Source organism: Sitophilus oryzae, unplaced genomic scaffold, assembly GCF_002938485.1.
Source record: "Sitophilus oryzae breed Bouriz unplaced genomic scaffold, Soryzae_2.0 scaffold_682_pilon_pilon, whole genome shotgun sequence".
NCBI classification, from domain to species: Eukaryota; Metazoa; Arthropoda; class Insecta; order Coleoptera; family Curculionidae; genus Sitophilus; species Sitophilus oryzae.
In genome coordinates this window covers 923,482-944,211 of record NW_022147287.1, presented here as the reverse complement: position 1 = coordinate 944,211, position 20,730 = coordinate 923,482, and the positions used below count along the sequence as shown (strand labels likewise).

General features: G+C 33.3%; 1 protein-coding gene across 8 annotated transcripts in view; it reads left to right on the top strand.

Moving 5' to 3' along the window:
- The window catches only part of LOC115887898 (CLIP-associating protein 1-B), a 96,543-nt gene that overhangs the window by 38,098 nt on the left and 37,715 nt on the right, over positions 1 to 20,730 (top strand). For 7 of the 8 annotated variants that reach the window (XM_030907424.1, XM_030907423.1, XM_030907426.1 and 4 more), the window contains exons 3-10: positions 1,156 to 1,433; positions 2,869 to 3,125; positions 4,434 to 4,544; positions 5,927 to 5,974; positions 9,418 to 9,569; positions 9,796 to 10,032; positions 14,418 to 14,674; positions 14,734 to 14,918. In XM_030907424.1, the coding sequence (XP_030763284.1) occupies positions 1,156 to 1,433; positions 2,869 to 3,125; positions 4,434 to 4,544; positions 5,927 to 5,974; positions 9,418 to 9,569; positions 9,796 to 10,032; positions 14,418 to 14,674; positions 14,734 to 14,918 (1,525 nt within the window). The remainder of the gene's footprint in view (positions 1 to 1,155; positions 1,434 to 2,868; positions 3,126 to 4,433; positions 4,545 to 5,926; positions 5,975 to 9,417; positions 9,570 to 9,795; positions 10,033 to 14,417; positions 14,675 to 14,733; positions 14,919 to 20,730) is intronic. The other variant, XM_030907425.1, reaches the window with a different exon arrangement.

The window sequence follows — 20,730 nt, the reverse complement described above, 5'->3', positions numbered from 1 at the left end:
AATGAAAATATATTATGTAAATTCGTTAAATTATTTCAGACAATTAAATTCAACCATCAATCAAAAATTTCTCCTATAATGTATTTTTTGTTAAACCGAAAGCTCCTAATTTCAAACAGCATAAAGTTTTTTGAAAAAAAATATTAATCTGAGTATTATATTTATGATACACATTATTTTCATATAACACCGTACGCCCATGCCTATTTTATGAATGAAATTGGGCGTGTTTTGTTTACAACTGCATTCCCCTGCCGATACCCCGTAGCTACAGATCCGTTGGTCACACTATAAATTATGTTCTAGCACCAGTCGAATAATTTTTTACGTCACGTGTAAATTTTTTTTGAATACATCTCTGGGCTGACTGGCGCTTACGCGGCTATTGGTTTTGGCGAGAGAGCTCGCCGCTCCAGTGTTCCTCCTCTTTCGAATCGCAAATCCGAGCGTAAAAAGATCAAAGCGGCACGCTACACTGTCCGAGCTGGTTTTTACTTAAGCTGTGTCATTACTTAATTAGCAACTAGTAAGACTTTTGACGACACCTACAGTAAAAGTGCCAACCAAAAAAATAAATATATACTTTATAAATATATCTGCTTTACTCTCTGGTATTTCTGTAGTTGCCATATTTATGTATTATATTATGGATAGTTAAAAATACCTTTTTTGATTAGATAGTAAAAAAGCGGGACTAAAAATACTGTAATTATGTTTTTCATAAAATAATACTTTCTAAAATATAATTCGTTTTTTATATTTTTCTTTTTTTGTGTTTTCCGTTTTTTTTTATTCTTGTATTATTATAAGTTTAACTACATATACAATAAACTGTTTCTCATACCTCAATTATTATAGCCTATAGCCTACCATACCTGTTGGTATGGTCCGCTAATAATATTCCCGATCCACTCTCACTTTTTTTAGCCACCTAGTAGTAGTTAATTTTATTAATTAACTTATTTAGCCATCCTGTAATAGTTAAAAGGACTAGAGATTGCCCTCGCCAAAATTATCATAGATTGTCATTCCTCAACCGTCTTTGAAGCTGTTTTTTTTTTATTTATTCTATTTGCATTGGAATCAAACTTTTCATCAGATTTCCAGTACCATTTCCATCGATATAAAAATTAAACCTTCATTTTTTCTTTGCAGGTATCTAGTTTAGGAATCGAGATCCTCACTTTCCTGGCGGACAGACTCGGTCACGACTTCAGGCCGTACCTGCAGACGGTACTGCCGGCGATCCTCGACCGTTTGGGCGACGCCAAAGACTCGGTGAGGGAGAAATCTCAGCTGTTCATACTGAAATTGCTGGAGAGGAACGTGCTCAGTCCCCAGACCCTGTTCGAGAAACTGTCGTCGGGGTTCACGCACAAAAACGCCCGCATTAGGGAGGAGGTGTTGAGATGTTTGGTGAACACGCTCAATGAGTAAGTTACTAATATAGAAGCCTGGAAAAAAGGGCTGGGTATTTCGAAGTGGCGTGCTTATAAAGTAGGCAAAAATTATACTTTATTTTCATTCAAGGCTTATATGGTAATCGCAAAACAATTTCCGATACACGTGATCACCTTTGAGTGACAAGCGATGGCGACAGCGCTGCCAGATTGTGATGGATTTATGAGATGAATCTTAATTTAAAAGTGACAAACAATATATTTATTATATTATTTTTTAAAGATTTTTCCGTTGTATTTTTAATTTAGTAACTAATATTTTAGTAGTTAATTGATTTATTTGTTTTATAGCTTATTTTACTTATTACATATTGGCAAAAACTAGTCTATTATGAAGATTGTTCTAAGCGTTATTATGGGTGTTTATTTATTTATTGATGTACATCTTACAACGCCATAAATGGTAAATAACAAGTAAGAGGATGCTATTAATGCACAAACTAAATAATCACAGAATTTAATAAAAACTAACGTAGAAATAACTTTGAAAGTGGTGTAATGTGGCTTATCAATCAAACTTACTTCTCTGACTGCAGTCAAGGGTAATAAAAGACCTTTATTGTCACCTTCAAATTAGTTTATCAGGGAAGCTACAAGCTCTTTGCTTCGACTGTTGAAGACTGTATTCAAGAAATGCAATTCAAAAACTCGAAAATTTAGTTCTTAAAATAACTGTTTGTGCTTAAAAGTACAATTTAAAAAAAACTATGAAAATAAGCAAAAAAATTAGAATTACTCGCAAAGATTCAACAACAACATAATATTATACAAAATAATGACTGACGTTAGGATAATTATTGTCAAATAATAAACGACAACCGTGCGGAAAACGGCGCAAATTCGGTTTAAACTAATTTTTGCAGCTTTAATCTAAATAAAATATATGTTACAATCATTTGCTCTATAAAGTAAAATGGAGAGCTACTCGGTATCTTAAATTATACAACAAATTTAAACATTTTTACCAAAATTTCATTTAGTCAGTTTTTTTTTAATCATCAAGAGAGCATCTTCCTCATTCTGGCCTACTAATGAGTCTTATATTCCAATATAATATTGTCGAGGGACTCAGAGTAACCATTGTGGAGCAAATCCAATTCAGAATTATTTAATTCAGCATTACGCGATTCTTTTCACTATTCCTATTTTAGTGGCTTCAGAATAGATCGACTGAGAACTTAAATACTGTCCCGTCAGTGGCGTGCAGTGCAAATCAAAGCAGGGTAGGCAAAAATTTGCAAAATAATAAAATAAGGCTAGCGTAAGTATTTTATGATATTGTCTGGGGTAAGCAACCTCTTTTTGCCTACATTATATGCACTCCACTGTGGCCCGTGCCCCCAGATTCTTTTTTTTTTACTCATTGTGAAAAGCTTGAAACATTTAAGACAAATTAATTTCTTTCCAGACACGGGGCTCATTCGTTGACCTTAAGCAAATTCATACCTGATATAGTTAATCTACTCAGCGACCCTACCTCTTCCGTACGGGACACCGCGTTCAGCACGCTGGTGGACTTGTACAAACACGTAGGCGAGAAGTTGCGAGTCGATTTGCAGAAGAGGAACCTGGTGCCGCAAGCGAAATGGCCGGCGCTGGCAGCCAGGTTCGAGGAGGTGAAGAACAATGAGGAGTTGTTGCCTACGGCGACGAAAAATATCGAATGTAAGAAGTTTGCTAAGTATTCTTACTGTTTAACTGATAAAGCTTCATTCAGAAGCTCGCAATTAGTAGAATAAAATAGTGGTTTCAATTAGCGTAGAAGTTTGTTCCTTTAGTTTGAATGTAAGCATTCAGAACGTCAAAATTAGTGGTACACATTTTCAATTAGTAGATAAAATTATCAGACTTTTAACTTTTCCACAAATTATACTTCAAAATTTGCGAGAAATGTCATTTTGACCTTTGATTATCTTTCGTCAAGAGAAATTTGTGTTTAGAAATCAAAAGTAGATTGTGTGTTTTATAAGCTAAATATTAGGCTTTTCTCTATGGATACAACTCCCTAACGCAAGCTGTTGCTCGGATATTCTATTAATTTTAATTGTGTTTTTTAAATATTGTGAATGATTGTAAACTAAAAAGTATAAAGTGTAATTGAAACCACTAATTGCGAAGTTCTGAATGAACCTTAAGGGAAACGGGAAATATCGTGTGTGTAATGTGTATACAGTGTATACAGACTAAAGGGGTGAAGATTTTCAAACCAATCTTTTTTACAACTAGACTATACAACCCTCGAACTTAGGAACCCAATATAGTATCTACAGGGTTTTACAAAAACACATGTGCCACCTCTCGTGAGGAGATTCCTCACGTAAAAATAAGGCTTATTTTTTATATCAACATACATAGGTCCTATTCTGTTTTGTTTCGTAGTTACAGGGGGTTACAGTCTTCATTTTTTTTTCGATTTGTTATAATTTTCTTCCAAGTGCCTTTTAGCGATTCGAATGAAATTTTGAGGGAAAAGTTACTGTAAGTGTTACATATTCTAGTGCTTTAAAATATCGACAGATTCACCAGGGACGTGCATATGGGTTATCTCTGGAATATTTTTCTAAAAAAAGCATTTACCTACGCCACTGCTTTTTTTCCTCTTGTTAGCAAAATTGTGTAGGCCGTTTAATACTGATTAAAAGTGGTACTTCATATTTCGTCACGTATATCAAAATTTCATTTGAATCGCTAAAAGCACTTTAGAAGAAAATTATAATAAAAAAATGAAGACTAATCTACTGTAGCTACGAAACAGCAGAATCGGACCTATGTTATATAAAAAATAAATCTTATTTTTATGTGAGCAATCTCCCCTCGAGAGATGACACATGTTTTTTGAAACACCCTGTATATAATTTTTTGTAACTTTATAATATAACACTGCTGTTGCAGTTAATTCCCGTATCATCTGAGCAAATACAGATTTTTTTTACTAATGTTAACACTAAGTGGTATTTTAATTTGGTGTTTTAGTAAATTTTGACGAAGTGGACAGGATGGCTAAAGCACCCTTATCTGTAAAGAAGTCTGCCTACACGTTAAGTGCGAGCAAACCAAAATCCGGTCTTGCCACTCCAAATGCCGGTGAGTTTTGAAGTAGTATTATATAACTTGAATTATATTTTCACTCCGTATTCCTATACAGTATGTCTCTTAAAATGTATTTGGTGTGGTCAGTAACGCCTATAGAGAATTTTTTTACGTTGGTCCCACGTTGGGCGCCAAAAGTATAATCCTTAGAACTGCTGAGATTTGTGAATTATTGAAGTGTATCTTGGAGTTAAATACATACAAGCAATAATATAAAACAAAACTTAAAAAAAATAAATAATAAACTGAATTAAATGGGATAATTTCAATTTATTTTACAAATGGCAAATGGAAAATACTTGCACTTATTTAAGAGACACTCTGTATTTACTAGTATCTATTTTAGATCGCCTTGTCGATACGAAAATAGTTTCAGAAAATAGTGTGTAACATAACTTTATGGCTACTAAATTGATATTTATTCATGGATGGGGGAAATACGTATAGTCGGGTTCACGAAAGATGACGTTTGCATCATACTGGATATTAGTCAACAGTCTAACACATTTAAATATACTGTTCCGCATGTCTTTTCCTAATAAGAATATTCTGACGCCATCGTCATATTTCGTGAGTCGGAGTATACAATCTATGGATTACTTTTTTGACATTAACACTATTTTTTCATCACTACTCTGTCGTAAATTCGTAATGTAAGTGACAAAATGTTTAGTAGTTTGAATATTAATCAATTAGATTTATGAAACATTTAACAATAAAAATATAAGTAATGTCCTATACCTTTTTGGAGTATTTATTTTAGTAATCTAAGGATATCGCACTATAATATGCATAGAAGATTTATTTTATTCCTTAAAATTTGTTTTTACTTTTGTAGGTGTTAAAAACATTGAAATATTATTTTTATTTTCTTTATTGGCTATTTATATTTCGCTTCTAGTGGTTTTAATGTTTTTTTACAAGGTGTTTAACAAATGCTATACCAATTGTGCTCACAAAAAAGTTAATCAGTTAGCAACATAATTATCTTGCCGTTAATCTACCAGGCAAATTTGTTAGGATACCTTATTATAATATAACGTACGATCGAAAAAAACGCCCTCAGAATTACACAGAAATGACGATCGATGACATTTACTATATAATTTTACAAATAAAATATAAAAAATTGTATTTTTTGTTGATCGTCAATTCTAAGACAACATCCGGTCAATTTTTTTTGATCATACGGTATTAAGTTCAATTTAAATTACATTTATCAACATTTTTTGTACATAATATTTTAACTATATCTAAAACTTGCTTGGCTACTTTTGTTTTAACTTTCATTTTTTCATCTCTAATTTGCTTTGTTTTTTGTTTTTTTTTCATACGATTTTATTTCTACACTTTCATCTTTTCATCTGCATGAACAGTTTTGAGCAGAGTCGGATCACTCAGAAAACTTACCTTACCATCAGCATGTAAGTTTAACTTTAATCAAGTGGGTTTTAACAATATAAAATGGTTGGTTTGAAAGAAAACCGTTAATATCGAACTTTCATCCTCCTTAGTTGTCTTATTTACACATTTACGACGTACCGCAAGTGCTATGCATTAATTGTTCTTTAGAGAGGTTTTTTAAACGGTTGGTAGTTAAATTGTTGCTAACCATAATACTTAATTGGCTGAATTTATTGTTAGGAATAAACAGTAGTTGTTTTTAAAGTTTCTTTTCTTTCATTGTAACTCTCAGACACGTCTAGCATCCGACTACTGAATCCGATGTTAATTTAAGAAAAGCAAAATAAGGCGCAGGTTGAATCCCATGACGATTTGCATTTATTAAATAGTATTTAAATGATCTTCACAGCAAAATCTCGTACTTTTTCTGACATATTGTTGTCTTGCCGCTTCAAACCAGGCTCTTCGACGGCTTTCATACAAAGGAACAGTTATAAAAACTTTTTCTGGAGAGCCTTCAGAGTTATTTAGACAGCCCTTCACAAAACAAACTTTAACACCCTTCTTCTTAACAAAAATAATAAAGAGGGTACAATAAAACAAAATTGAAAACTCAAAGTATTTAACGCCAAACGCAAAATCCACAAAATACAAATCTAACCTCGAACCTTCGAACGCCTCGAACATCCGAACAACTTTGGTAGTGTTTAGTGTTTCGATGAAAATGGCAGTAACCTGTTATTATAAAAATTTAAGTTTTAATTTTTAGTAGTAAAAAATATAAAAGTAAATTTAATATTGGGGTAATAAAGAATAATTCCACATAAAAACGGTTTTTAACGATCTTAATAAAAATAGAAAAATCTAACGTAATTTTAAGATATATGGTGTAAATACGGTAGCAGAGAACTAGGCACGCCATAATATTATTCTTCAGAGGCTCGCGCCCTTTGTCAACTATTCAGTCAAATGCTGATAGGTGATGTCACAATTTTCTACGCGTCATATCAAACCAGTGAAATTTGTATTATTATTTATACCTTAATTGTAAATTCGTTGCATTTCTTTTTGTAATGAGGGAGTAGGTACTTTTTAATCACTTCAATTGAATTTTATATTAAAAATAACAAAAATTTACTGTGGTTAAACACCAGATTGTGATATTGGACTCTTGAAGGTATCGAGTAACTACTCTTGCAGTATGGGGCCTGGCATTATCCTGTTGTTGTCCGCAATATTGCCAAACGTTCGGGGCCCAACACCAGCAAAGAGAAGAGTGTTAGCATATGCGTGCCAGAATATTATTATGTATGGAGCACCTGTGTGGAACGAAGCAACCAATATGCACGTAAATAAAAAAAGACTTGAAGGCGCACAGAGAGTCATGGCTTTGAGGGTCTGCTCGGCGTATCGGACTACTTCAACTCAGGCAGCCTTGGTGATATCGGGTCTGGTGCCCTTGCATCCTTCTCTCAAGAGAAAAAGAACGACTCTTTCTCAAGGGTGAAGTACAAACCAGGGCAAGCAGAGAGATGGAGAGAAACCGCACAGTGCAGCAGTGGCAGGCAGAATGGGAAGTATCACAAAAAGGAAGATGGACATATAAGCTCATCCCAAATATAAATTGTGGATTAAAAGAAAGCATGGAGAGGTAAACTTCTATCTCACTTAAATATTGAGTGGCCACGGAAATTTTGGGGGTTACCTGTGTAAAATTGGAAAGAGGGAAGTCGCGGAATGCCGATACTGTGCTGAACCCAATGATACTCCAGAACACACAATGTTTGCTTGTCCAAGATGGGAACAGGAAAGATGTGAGGTACGCATGACGATTGGTGGCAACATCTCCGCAGATACCTTCTTAAGATCGGTAACAGAAAGAAGAGAAAACTTTGAAGCCATCTCAAAACTGGCCCAAAATATACTAGAGGCAAAATACAGCGAAGAGCAGGGGTAATGACAAAAAAAGAACAGTCCGGCGCTACTTGAGGAGATGCGTCCAGCGGGTCCAGGTAGACGTGGCAGGAGCAAGGGGGTGACGTTTAGTGGGTAGTGTCCTCCAGACAGCTTAAGGAGAGATTGAGTTCCACACTCCGTACGTAAAGGTATTTTACACCTCCAAAAAAAAAATTATCCTGTTGTAAGATGAATTCTGTACCATGCAAATGGAATAATATATAGGTTAAGAATTTCATCTCTGTATCGTTCAGGATTAATTATGCCGTGTAGAAACACATGCAAGTCCGTACGCCCAAAAGTTATACCTCCCCATACAGAACCTCCACCAAAATGAATGGCTTCTTAGAATTTAGTTTCCTGCTCAAATACTCCAAATCATGGATCACAAACTATGGTTGGTTAGATCACTGGTGCATATACTGGTCTGAGACTAGAGTTGACCACGAGAATTCGCATTACAAGAAACGAAAATTTAAAAAAGCTTTTTAAAAGCAAGCATCGAAATACTATTCTTTTGGAAAACCTTTCTAAAGAAAACCAATGCAGAGGTCCTCGCGTCCTTACAGCTGAACGGATTTCCCAAGCTTTAATAATACACACAACCAAACTTATATGGAATCATCTATTATTTTTCATAATTTTTGAGACGTATGAAAATTTTATGTTTATGAATAAAACTCAGTCCTTACCAATGACTTTTAATGAAAAATAATCCATATAGAAATAAAAAAAAATCAGTTCCCAAAATAAACAAAATGGTATTTTTTTGTTTTCTAAAACGAAATTAAGATTTAAATTTTTAATGGCCAAAAAGCAAAAACAAAAAGAAAATTGATAATTTTAATACTCCTTGTTGCCACCTCTAACCCTTATGCAAGCTTCTATCCGCGCTGGCATGCTTCTTATTAAATTATCAATGTTGTCTTGGGGTATGTTTCCCCATTCAGCTAATGCTGCATCAATAAGCTGTGCAAGATTTCCTGGATTGTTTCGACGAGCTCTAACCCTTCTTTTGAGCTAGTCCCACAAGTGTTCGATAGGGTTTAGATCTGGTGAACACGCAGGCCAGTCTAAAACTATGACACCTTCCGTTTCAAGACATTCTCTAGTCACTCTGCTGGTATAGGGAGGTGCACTATCTTACAAGAAGTTAAAATTAAAATGCCCCAATTGCAGCTCTCCAATGACTAACGATTGGTTCTAGCACCAAAATCAAATTTTTATCCTTGCAAGAAATTTAGTCAGAAATAAAGAGTGATTCCATATAAGTTTGGTTGTGTGTCTTAAACTCATGTTGGAATTGTATAGCTTAGAATGTTTAGATTTTTTTGTGAACTATCCGAAACGTTGTAATTGTGTAAATCAGAAAATAGACATAACAAAACATGACATAAGAGTTTAATTTCAAATGAAAATTGTTACTATCTTCAAACAAATAAAGTAAAGTGGTATATTTCAATTGTGTCTTTTTAATCTACGAGATATGTTAATTTTTTTTCTTTAGCTGGCGCAGTGGACGAAGAATTATTCCTTAGGTCTTTCGAAGATGTTCCGAATGTACAAATATTCTCTCCAAGGGACGTCACAGATCAGTTTAAGAATATTCAGGACACGATCTCGGATACGAACAAGGATTGGAACAAAAGAGTCGAGGCAGTAAGTCTTCTGATGGTTTCATATAAAGATGGCGTCAGGAACGGCTTGGAAATAAAGATACCTATCATTTCATTTGTATAATTATGACATTTCCAAGCCAACTTGACGCCGGTTTTTTTTGCCATTACAAGTATTAGAAGAAGCTTTTTTCCTATGCGGAATATACAAAGAAAAAAATTTGCTAAGAACGTTTTTGGATGCCTATTTTTATTTTTTTTTTCCTTAGTTAAAGAAAATCAGATCTGTAGTCATCGCCGGTGCCACTCAATCCGAAGATTTTTACGTTTGTCTGAAAAACCTAGACATATCGCTGCAAGGTTCCTTGAAAGATCTCCGATCGCAAGTGGTGAGAGAGGCTTGCATCACCATCGCCTATCTGTCGCAAACTATAGGCAACAAGTTTGAGAAGATGGCCGAAATGCTGTTGCAGCATTTGATCAATCTCATACAGAATTCCGCAAAGGTATTGTATAACGACGTTACCATTTGACAGTTTAATCCTTGTTTGAAAGAATTAGGAAGATACGCAACCTAATGGGCAAACTCGTGATAGGGCTGATTTGATTTCCTCTTACGTCTCAAGCGCTGTACGGTGGAGCCTCTAATCGTTCTGCGGCCAACGTATAAAATACTCATTTTCTCTAATTCGGCTAGCGAAGGCATATCGAAGACGGTGTGGAACTGAAACAGTGTTGCCATATTAAAATGTGGTATATCTGTAATATGAAAAATCCGCGTTTATGTATTGAAAATTTATTCGTGTTAAACATATATACATAAAATAAACAACAAAAATAAAAAATCTTTTATAGGTACTGAATATTGTCGGTGAAACGTGATAAACTGCTAACTCCATTATTCCTAATTTTACAGGAGGGCAAAAAAACGGTACAAAAAATATGTACACATGTAGGAAGTATTTTGATGCGTTAATATGATAAAGAGATAAGAATTTTATTTGCTGGGGAACAATAAAACAATATTTCGTGTTACGTCATTTTTTTCAGACACAATAGGTAGATAGTAGCTATTCGTCTTGCAGAAATAAGAAATAAAAATATACTTCTGGAGATAGCAACCTTTATTGTTTGAAATTTTGAAAATGGAAATGAATATTACCCAAACAGATTTAGAAATAATCAATTAAATTTAAAAAATATGATATTCATAACCATATATTTATAATGTCGTCGGTCTAGAAGCAAAACATACAAGACCAAAAACGAATAAATTTTTAATAAAAATTTTAAAATTTTTTGCATTTTTAAAGAACTGAAGTAGCAGAATTTTGGACTTAATGAATATGAAAATAATTTAAAAATTAAACTTATAATTCTCAGAAGATATGGTAGAATCCTTCCCTGCTTATCCTAATTTTTATACAACGGTAGTAGACCGCTTGGAAGATCAGTGCGTGATTTTATTAAATTTTTATTACTTTTCTCCTTATTTTTTTAGTTTTTATAAAAATTATGTATCATTTACGTGAAAAAACGTTAAAAAAAATAAAACTGATTAGGTATTATGGAAATTCTTGTACAAGTAAGTAATGGTTATTTAAACTATTTATAGCACGCCGATGAATTGCTCGTATATAAACAATTTCGTTTTTCCCCTTATTCTTTACGGATACCCCGTATTTACAGAACGGATTGACGCAGGGTTGGACTGGCCATATTATATAGATAACTATTAGGGGGGGCCCAGCCTTCGCGGGTCCCCTTTTTAGTTCATTATTTATTATTAACAATATTTGCTTTTGCATTGCATTATGGAATTTGCATTGCATTGATTTACTTTGCATTAGGGTAGTTCCCTGATTTCTATACAGGGTGAGTCTTAAATAAGTGCAAATATGTTCAGGGCTGGTAAATCTCGATAAAAGAAACATAATATTTTCTGTTTACCGTTTTTTCAAATAAATCCAAAACAACCGAGTTATTTCACTTTTAAAATTTCCAATATTTTGCTATAATTTTGAGAATCATTGGATTTTCTTTCTTGTAAATTTAATCTACTACCTATGTTACCATATTACAAACAAAGTATGTTTTTAAACTAAAAATTAAAAAAAAATCCAAACATTTTTTTAAAAAATTCCAAATATTCAAAAAAAAATATTTCGCGCAAAAAACCTCATAATCGTGTTTCTTGGGTCGAAATATACTACCCAAAAATATTTGCACTTATTTAAGACTCACCCTATATATAATAGGGAAAAATTGACCAAAACGTAAGGCGAAAAAATACGCAAAAAAACACACGGGTCCCTTCTTACATTGCCACCCGGGCCCCTTTGGCCTAGTGCGACCCTGGATCGACGTACTGTACTAAAAAAACATACGACTAAGAATCTGTGTGTTCGCTTTAGCGTGATCGTAACGAAAATTACGGAGATAGCAGCATTTCGGTGGCTATTTCAGATCACTAGAAGTTAGCAGATATTATTGAGTTAAAATAAATTTTTTTCTTTAATGGGAAAAAATGTGTTTGCTTTCCCTACTTATAGAGTATTTTTTTTTTTTAATGGTATAAAAAACTTAATAACGTAAAAAATGGAGTTAGCAGGTTACCACGTTTCACTGACGATTGTCGTATGATCGAAAAAAAATCGTTTAGTTGGCTTGGAAATTGCGATTATTGACATTTACCATAATATTTTACATATGAGATAACCGCGATCTTCATTTCCAAGCTAACTCTAACGCCGTTCTTTGTTTAATCGTATAATATTATATTAAATTGTTTAATGATAGAAAATCGGTATTATTAACGTACTGTACCCAAAATTCGTAAATCTACTGATTAATTCGTAGTTCTGGCAACACTGTCTCCGGCAACCGCCCACTCTGTCGACTAAAAGCAGAACTATGGTACAGTATTCTGTATCCGCTGCGCTGTAAACGACTATCAGCGTGCAGCAGCGCAGAGCTAAACGGAAATGTGGAAATGAAGAGCTGGAACAATCTTTTTATTCACTACATGTGATGTTTAATTTAAATTTATAATTTTTTGATTTGAATGTTGGTAGTGCAATATTTATTTATCTTTTCAACTGTGATAGGGACAAATGTGATTATGGGATTCAATAGTTTTATCGGGTTTTACCCGCCTACTGTTGATTTTTTGTAATAATAAATATCGGACATGTTGACTAGCGGCGACGGTATCGCCAGCTACATCCCGGACAGGTTTTGTGCCACGAAATCGCCCATAAGGTTGCGCGTCTTATTTCTTCGAGCAACGGTAATAACGCTTTAATGTTACTATAAAGCGGCAAATACATTATCGAACAAATTGCGCAACACAGGCTGTTGCGCAACGAGTTGCCAATGTATGGTAACGTTTGATACGTTGCGCAGTTGTTTGATAAGTTTCAAGAATGTTTGAATTCTTTTGTCCAACAGGCGTTTGCGCAGCGCGTTGTGTAGTGTATGTGTGTGTTGCGCTAGAGAAGTAAGTTTGATTGATAAGCACATTACACCACTTTCAAAGTTATTTCTACGTTAGTTTTTATGAAATTCTGTGACTATTAGTTTGTGCATTAATAGTACCCTCTTACTTGTTACCATTTATGGCGTTGTAAGATGTACATCAGTAAATAAATAAATAACCCATAATAACGCTTAGAATAATCTTCATAATGGACTAGTTTTTGTTAATATCTTTGAATAAGAAGACTAAGGAAGGAGCATATCAAAAATCTTAGGTACACCGCTATGGGCCTCAAATATGGCCGACTTAAATTCCGGTTTATCAGTGTCGTTCTAATTTTATTTAAAAAATGTAAAACTATGATGTAGGGTAGACGTGGGGTAGACTCAATAATTTGTTGTTTTATTTTACGTTGTGAATAAATGTTTGTAGTTATTAAAATTGTTATAAAAATATATAATTCTAATAAAAATAGATAAGTTGTAATAAGTATTTATTAACACAAACATCCGATACGCTACTGAAACAGGTAAGTCAAATTAACGTATCTAAAATCTTTGACATCTAATCTTTGACAAGAAATAAATAAAAGCTAAAATGCAAGAAAAATATATAATTTAGTTAATTTAAGTGAATTTCATAAATGATCGGTTTACTACACGTATGTATATTATATAGTCACTTACTAGCGAAAAGTTGTTTCATTATTTCACTCAATTTTTGCCGAGATCTACCGCACGCTACACAACCAACTATTTTAGAATCTTTTTCGATAAATCGCGATAGTGTCACTGTTAATTTAAGTTCTGCCACAATTTCCATCTAGATTTACTACCTTTATACAACTATCAATAGTAGAATAAATAATAAATAACATAAAATAAGCTTCGTAAAGACTGACAAATCCACAAAATTTCAAATCAAATTCAAATGTGTCAAATGAATCGTCAAACAGAACTGTCAAGGATACCCACCCTAGAGTGCTTTTATGGTGCTTTTTCCGCCCACCATGCATGAATACATGGATAGCATTATGCTCCTTCCTTAGTCTTCTTATTCAAAGGTAAATATGTAATAAAATAAGTAAAATAAGCTATAAAACAAATAAATCAATTAATTACTAAAATATTAGTTATTAAATTAAAAATAAAACTTAAATATCTTTAAAAAATGATATAATAATATATTGTTTGTCACTTTTAAATTAACATTCATCTCATAAATCCATCACAATCTGGCAGCGCTGTCGCCATCGCTTTTCAATCAAAGTTGATCACGTGCAGGGGAAATTGTTTTGCGATTACCAGTAAATTTTATTATAAAACATTGCAAAATAAAAAAAAATATAGCACAGCCATTTTTTTTGTAGAACTCTAATGTTTATATATTTAATAAACGTCGTTTGCTTTATAGATTATGTCGACATCTGGCGAGGTAACCGTCAGGTTTATAATCAAATACATCCACTATTTCCGACTGATACCGATCATTACCAGTAACGCGACCACGTCAAAGAGCAAAGAGATTCGAAGGGCGTGTTGCGAGTTTGTGGAAATAATGCTCTCCCATTGGCCGACGCATCCCCTGGAAAGACACGTGGCGCTGTTGCAAGAATGCGTCAAAAAGGGAATCGCGGACGCCGATCCCGAGGCGAGAGTTTCGTCTAGAAAGTTAGCAAATCTTTTAAACTATTTTTTTAAATGAAATACTTATGATTAATTTTTTATAGGGCATTTCGAGGATTTAGAGATCATTTTCCCGACCAAGCGGAGGCTCTTTTGCAATCGCTCGAACCCAGCTACCGCAGAGCGTTGCAAGGAGATGGGATGTCGGCCAGTTCGTCCAACAATAATCTCAATAGTTGTTTTAAGACTCCTAGGCAGTACGGAAAAACTGCACCTCAAAGCGCGTCAGGTAAGTGCTTTGTTATATACGTCAATAATGCTTTATCTAATTTTCATCGATTTAATTGCGATTTTTTTCTGTCTACGTTCTTTTAGTAGTTTTCGTCACTAGAAAAATGCTTAAAATATAATCACATGTCATACATAGTTCATATCAAATAAACTGTGAATCACGTGATTAAGGTTGGCCGGCACAGCGTTGGCTACGTTTACATATTTTCTTTTAATCAAAATATTTTAGGAAACGAAAATAAATTAATTATAAATATATAAACAGTTACTATTTACATCATCAAAACTCACCTTCTTAACGGCACTTAAGGGACATAAAGGGCCATTACTATCGCTTTCCCGTTCAAAATATTCTAATAAAGCAATAAATTTTTACGGCTATTAAGCTACCTTGTACACTTCGCACTAAAAAAGGTTCTAAAAAGAACAATGTTCGGCTGCAAGGTCTGCTAGTAAAGATTTTTAAGCTAAAGTATCACAATACAATTAATTTAAACGAAAAAATTCTTAATACAAGACTAAAGTGTGAAAACGAATGACAATGTCAGGAAATAAATAAATAAATATGGCAACTTGACATTTTTTACAGCAGAGCAAACCAGCTAAATCCTCAGCGGGAAATTTAAATTCCCGTTAGTCGCCCTGCGCCGAATATATCCATGCTGAATGCTTAGCAACATTGAATTTAAAAATCGCGCCCTACATTATGCGATTAAAAGTTTAATTGGTATCGAATATAGATTATCATCAACGTCAGCAGAGAATCAGTCAAAGTTCTGGCTGCCTTAAAGAAGAGTGCCTCAGTGTCAGTGATATCATTGCTTTGAATCACAAAGTAAATAATTTGGAAACTGAACTTTTAAATCGATTCCTGCAGGGGTACCAGCGGGACACTGATTAACCGCGATATGTTAATTATGTAAAAAAAAAGTTTCATTGTTAAAAATAATAAAAGTAGAAACTTTATCAATTTTTTAATAACATTTAAATACGACATAAAACGATATCCTGCCACTTTTTCGGTAGACCTATACACTCCTGCCATAATTTTATTTATGTGAAAAAATTTATCCATTCATACAAATTATAAAAGTTGAAATTTTTTTTAGCCATTTCATTAATAATTACGATAACTAAAAAACATATCCTGCCAGTCATTTGATGGGACCTGGCTTCGGCAGGGGCAAAGTTGTTGAGCGGAAACACCTTTATATATTCAATATTCTAGGCTTTCAAATTCTAAATCTAAAGGTTCTCAATGCGTTATACAGGGTGTTTCAAAACAAATGCGAAAAACTTTAGGGGGTGATTCCTTGTTCAAAATAAAGGGTAGTTTGCTTTATAAACGTTGGGTCAAAAGTCAACCATTAGGGAGATATCGCGGTACAAAGATGGCGGAAAAATAATGTTTTTATTTTTTATCTTGAAAACGAAAAGAGATAGACTAATGAAATTTTATGGAAGCATTACTGTTATGAAAACACACTTTCCTTTTTAAAATGAGTGGAAGAGGTTGAAATAAACTACCCCTATCATTCTTGTTAACGAAATTTAAAGAAAAATCTTATCAAACACATGCAAATGCTTTAATTTGGATAGTTTAGTTTGTTTAGAAACTTTTTTACCTCTTCTGTTTTTTTGATAAAACTCACCGATTGGAAATTAAAAAATAAAATGTAAAGCATTACATGTCATGACAAAAAACATTTTTAGATTAAGAATCTAGTGATAATAACGATAATAATAATCATCTAGATAATAACGTATTGCAGTAGAGTAATGTCAAATAAAATAATATTAGGAACATCCTAAAAAGTAACAGCGGCCGATTAAATTTTTTCCTAAAAAAATTACAGCAGCCCACTAGATTCTTTATCAGAAAATGTTTTTTGTCCTGACATGTAATGCTTTAAATTTTATTTTTTAATTTGAAATCGGTGAGATTTATCAAAAAAATACAGAGATAAAAAAGTTTCTGAACAAACTAAACTATCCAAATTAATTTTTTGCATGTGTTTGATAAGATTTTCTTTAAATTTCGTTAACAAGAATGATAGGGGTAGTTTATTTCAACCCCTTCCACTCATTTTAAAAAAGTGAAAAAATTACCAGAAAGTGTGTTTTCATAACAGTAATGCTTCCATAAAATTTTATTAGTCTATCTCTTTTCCTTTTCAAGATAAAAAATAAAAACATTATTTTTCCGCCATCTTTGTACCGCAATATCTCCCTAATGGTTGACTTTTGACCCAACGTTTATGAAGCAAACTACCCTTTATTTTGAACAAGGAATCGCCCCCTGAAGTTCTTCGCATTTGTTTTGAAACACCCTGTATATTGAGTGATTATATACTCATGTATGCGCGCGTTCTGAATCATTTACATAAATAGTTATATACATTTTTCATTTCTACAAAATTATTATTTAGGTTTATTAAAAATTTAGATAATTTATATCAATGGATAATTTTTTTTACATAAATAAAATTATGGCAGGAGTGTATAGGTCTACCGAAAAAGTGGCAGGAAGGCGTTTCATGACTTATTTAAATGTTATTAAAACATTGAGAAAGTTTCATCTTTTATTATTTTAAACATTTAGACTTTTTTTTCATCATGTTTTGCATACCGCCGTCAATCGTTGTCCCGCTAAAGAGATGGCAGGAGTTCATTTTCTTGATCAGCGGTATTAATATTACAAAATAAAACATAACTCGAGTTTTATGAAATGGGATAATGAAAAGTGTCGCCACCTCCCGTACTATATGGGCTTTCGAGACATATTGTAGGAATATTCTAGCCAATTACTATCAGAATGAGGATTTATGGACCTTGACCAACCAGAGGCAGGTGTAAAACGAGATCAAACTTAGGAAATGAAGGTGGATAAGTTAGGTTAGGTTAGGCTAGCAGAATGAATCCACAAAGCTTGAATGGAATCCACAAGGCATGAGAAGAATTGGTCGTCCAAAACGTTCAAAAGGACAATTAAAACCGATCATGGCGAAATGTCAAATCAATTGCCAACAACCGAACCCGCTGAAGAGCGTTTATTGAAGCCCTATGCTCCAAGTAGAAGTAAAGGACAAAATGATTTAGAAGACATATAGAGCTTACAATGCCCTGTTAATACACCCTTCTACAGTTTTGACAGTTTTTCTGCTGTAAATGTTGGTCAGTGGTCTACTATAAACTGTTTTGGTTCTGTCTCTTTCCTGGAAAATGATTGCACCATTCTAGAAATTTGTATGTCATCCACGGTTTGTGGCCATTTTTACAATTGAGCGTCCGGATTGCACAACGACCTTAGCGCGTGGCCGCGGGCAGCCCAGTAGGCAAGCGAGACAGCGATGCGCCGATTTAACAAAATAAATAATTTTAAACCTGCCGTCATTTCGTTAATAATTATCGTATCGTGTTGATTTTTGCATAGAAATACTCATGAGTCTTTAGCGCTTCCGACAAGCCTAAATAACAGGATTATTTTTTACATTTTCGATTTCTTTACATTGCCCGAGCATATTTTAACTTCGAGATAAAAATCTCTGTTATAAATTTTAAAACTGACAGATATGAATACTGTCATTTAATTAGTTATATATTTAGTTACAACATATTCAAAATTTAGGTCTATCAGTTTATGCTAGCAGTAATAACGAGTATAAATAAAAAAATGGTCAGTACAACGCTCGCCGTTTTTAGTTCACGTTCAGTTTTGGTTTTAGTTTTAGCGCTATTTTACAGAAAATAAATTCTGAACTTTGATCAAATGACAAGAACATTATCATTTCCGATATCTCCTGGTTATAATGTAGTTCTTTTTTCAAAATATTGCATTGTTTTAGCTTAGAAAAAAAAATTGAATTATGCGGCTTTTTTGCGAGAGCTACCGGCGCGGCGCGGCGCTGCGTTAATAAAGAGATGGCTATGTACGTCCATCGAAAGACAGTATTTGCGATAGTCTTTTGTTTATACGGAGTATAGAAAATTTTTGCCACAGCTTGTTTACTATCAGTAGTATTTGTGCGTTTTTTAAATTATTTATTATTAAATAGAGGGAAATGCGACCGAAAAAAAAGGTCAAAAGTTAGTAGAAATCCGGATAAATGGAAGTGCAATATTTCCAAAAAATCTCGTGACGAGGTAAAATTACAATCTATTGTGGCTATGATTGACGTACATAGCCATCTCTTTATTAACGCAGATCCGGTAGCTCTCGCAAAAAAGCCGCATAATTCAAGTTTTTTTTAAGCTAAAACAATGCAATATTTTGAAAAAAGAACTACATTATAACCAGGAGATATCGGCAATGATAATGTTCTTGTCATTTGATCAAAGTTCAAAATTTATTTTCTGTAAAAATAGCGCTAAAACTAAAACCAAAGCTGAACGCGCGCTAAAAACGGCGAGCGTTGTACTGACCATTTTTTTATTTATACTCGTTATTACTGCTAGCATAAACCGATAGACCTAAATTTTGAATATGTTGTAACTAAATGTATAACTAATTAAATGATAGTATTCATATCTGGCAGTTTTAAAATTTATAACAGACATTTTTATCTCAAAGATATAATATGCTCGGGCAATGTAAACAAATCGAAAATATAAAAAATAATCCAGTTATTTAGGCTTGTCGGAAGCGCTAAAGACTCATGAGTACTTCTATGCAAAAATCAACACACTACGATAATTATTAACGAAATGACGGCAGGTTTAAAATTATTTATTTTGTTAAATCGGCGCGTCGCGGTCTCGCTTGCCTACTGGGCTGCCCGCGGCCACGCGCTAAGGTCGTTGTGCAATCCGGACGCTCAATTGCTTTGACAGCACCGTATAAGAGTTTCTTATGCTGGCTTTTAAAATTAACTGTGTAATTAAAATAGAGTAGTTTTTTCACTTTGTTTGTGTTGGTATGTTTTTGTGTTTCAAGTATTTTTAGTGACGAAAGGATTAAAAGAAAGAGACCAAGATTTAGAAAGATACATATTACATAATCAGTCAGAATATTAAAACAATGTATGTAATTTTTTAACGCTGCTATGTTTGGATAACAACAGGCAGTACAGAAAATCTGGCCGGCGCATGTGGTGGTTTGCATAGAGCGCCATCTTTACCACGAAGCTATAGGCAACGTAGTGGTATACCTGTTCTGTCAAGAGCAGATAGTATGTAACCGTTCTACAATAATCCTTTTTTATAATTTAATTTCAAATAGGCTGCTTTTGTGTAGTATCATTTTTGTGCACGGTCGTATATGTGTAGACAATTATTGTGCAAATATGGTGTGAAAATTAATAATAATCAAAGTTGTGTTTTAAATATGAAATAATGAAAGCTATTTAATATTCGGTATGAGTTAAGTACATAAATGTATTAGGCAGATATGTTAAATACATTTTAAAAATAAATTCTTACGTTTTATTCTTAAAAGCATTTAGAATATTTTTTTGTTTATTTTTTGAGCTAATTTTTGTAGATTCGTTAATTCCCTAATGAATACTTATAACAGTATTAGTGAAAGCGCATGCAATGTTTTTGTTTCATTGTATTAATTAGAAAATTTGTTCTGTTTTAACTGTTGTCAATATAAATGTTTCTCTATGTCATATAAATGTTATTTAAAAGTTTAAAGAATTTGTCAACACAATCTGCATCGACAAGATTTGTCATTCAAGACTTGGTGAGAGGTCGATTTTATGAGGAAAAGTAAGTCTTTATAAACATTCTGCTTGTTGAAAAAACTAGATTTTTATAAAAAATTATCAGGGCAGTAGTTATGAAGGTTGAAAAGACTGTCTAACAAGAAC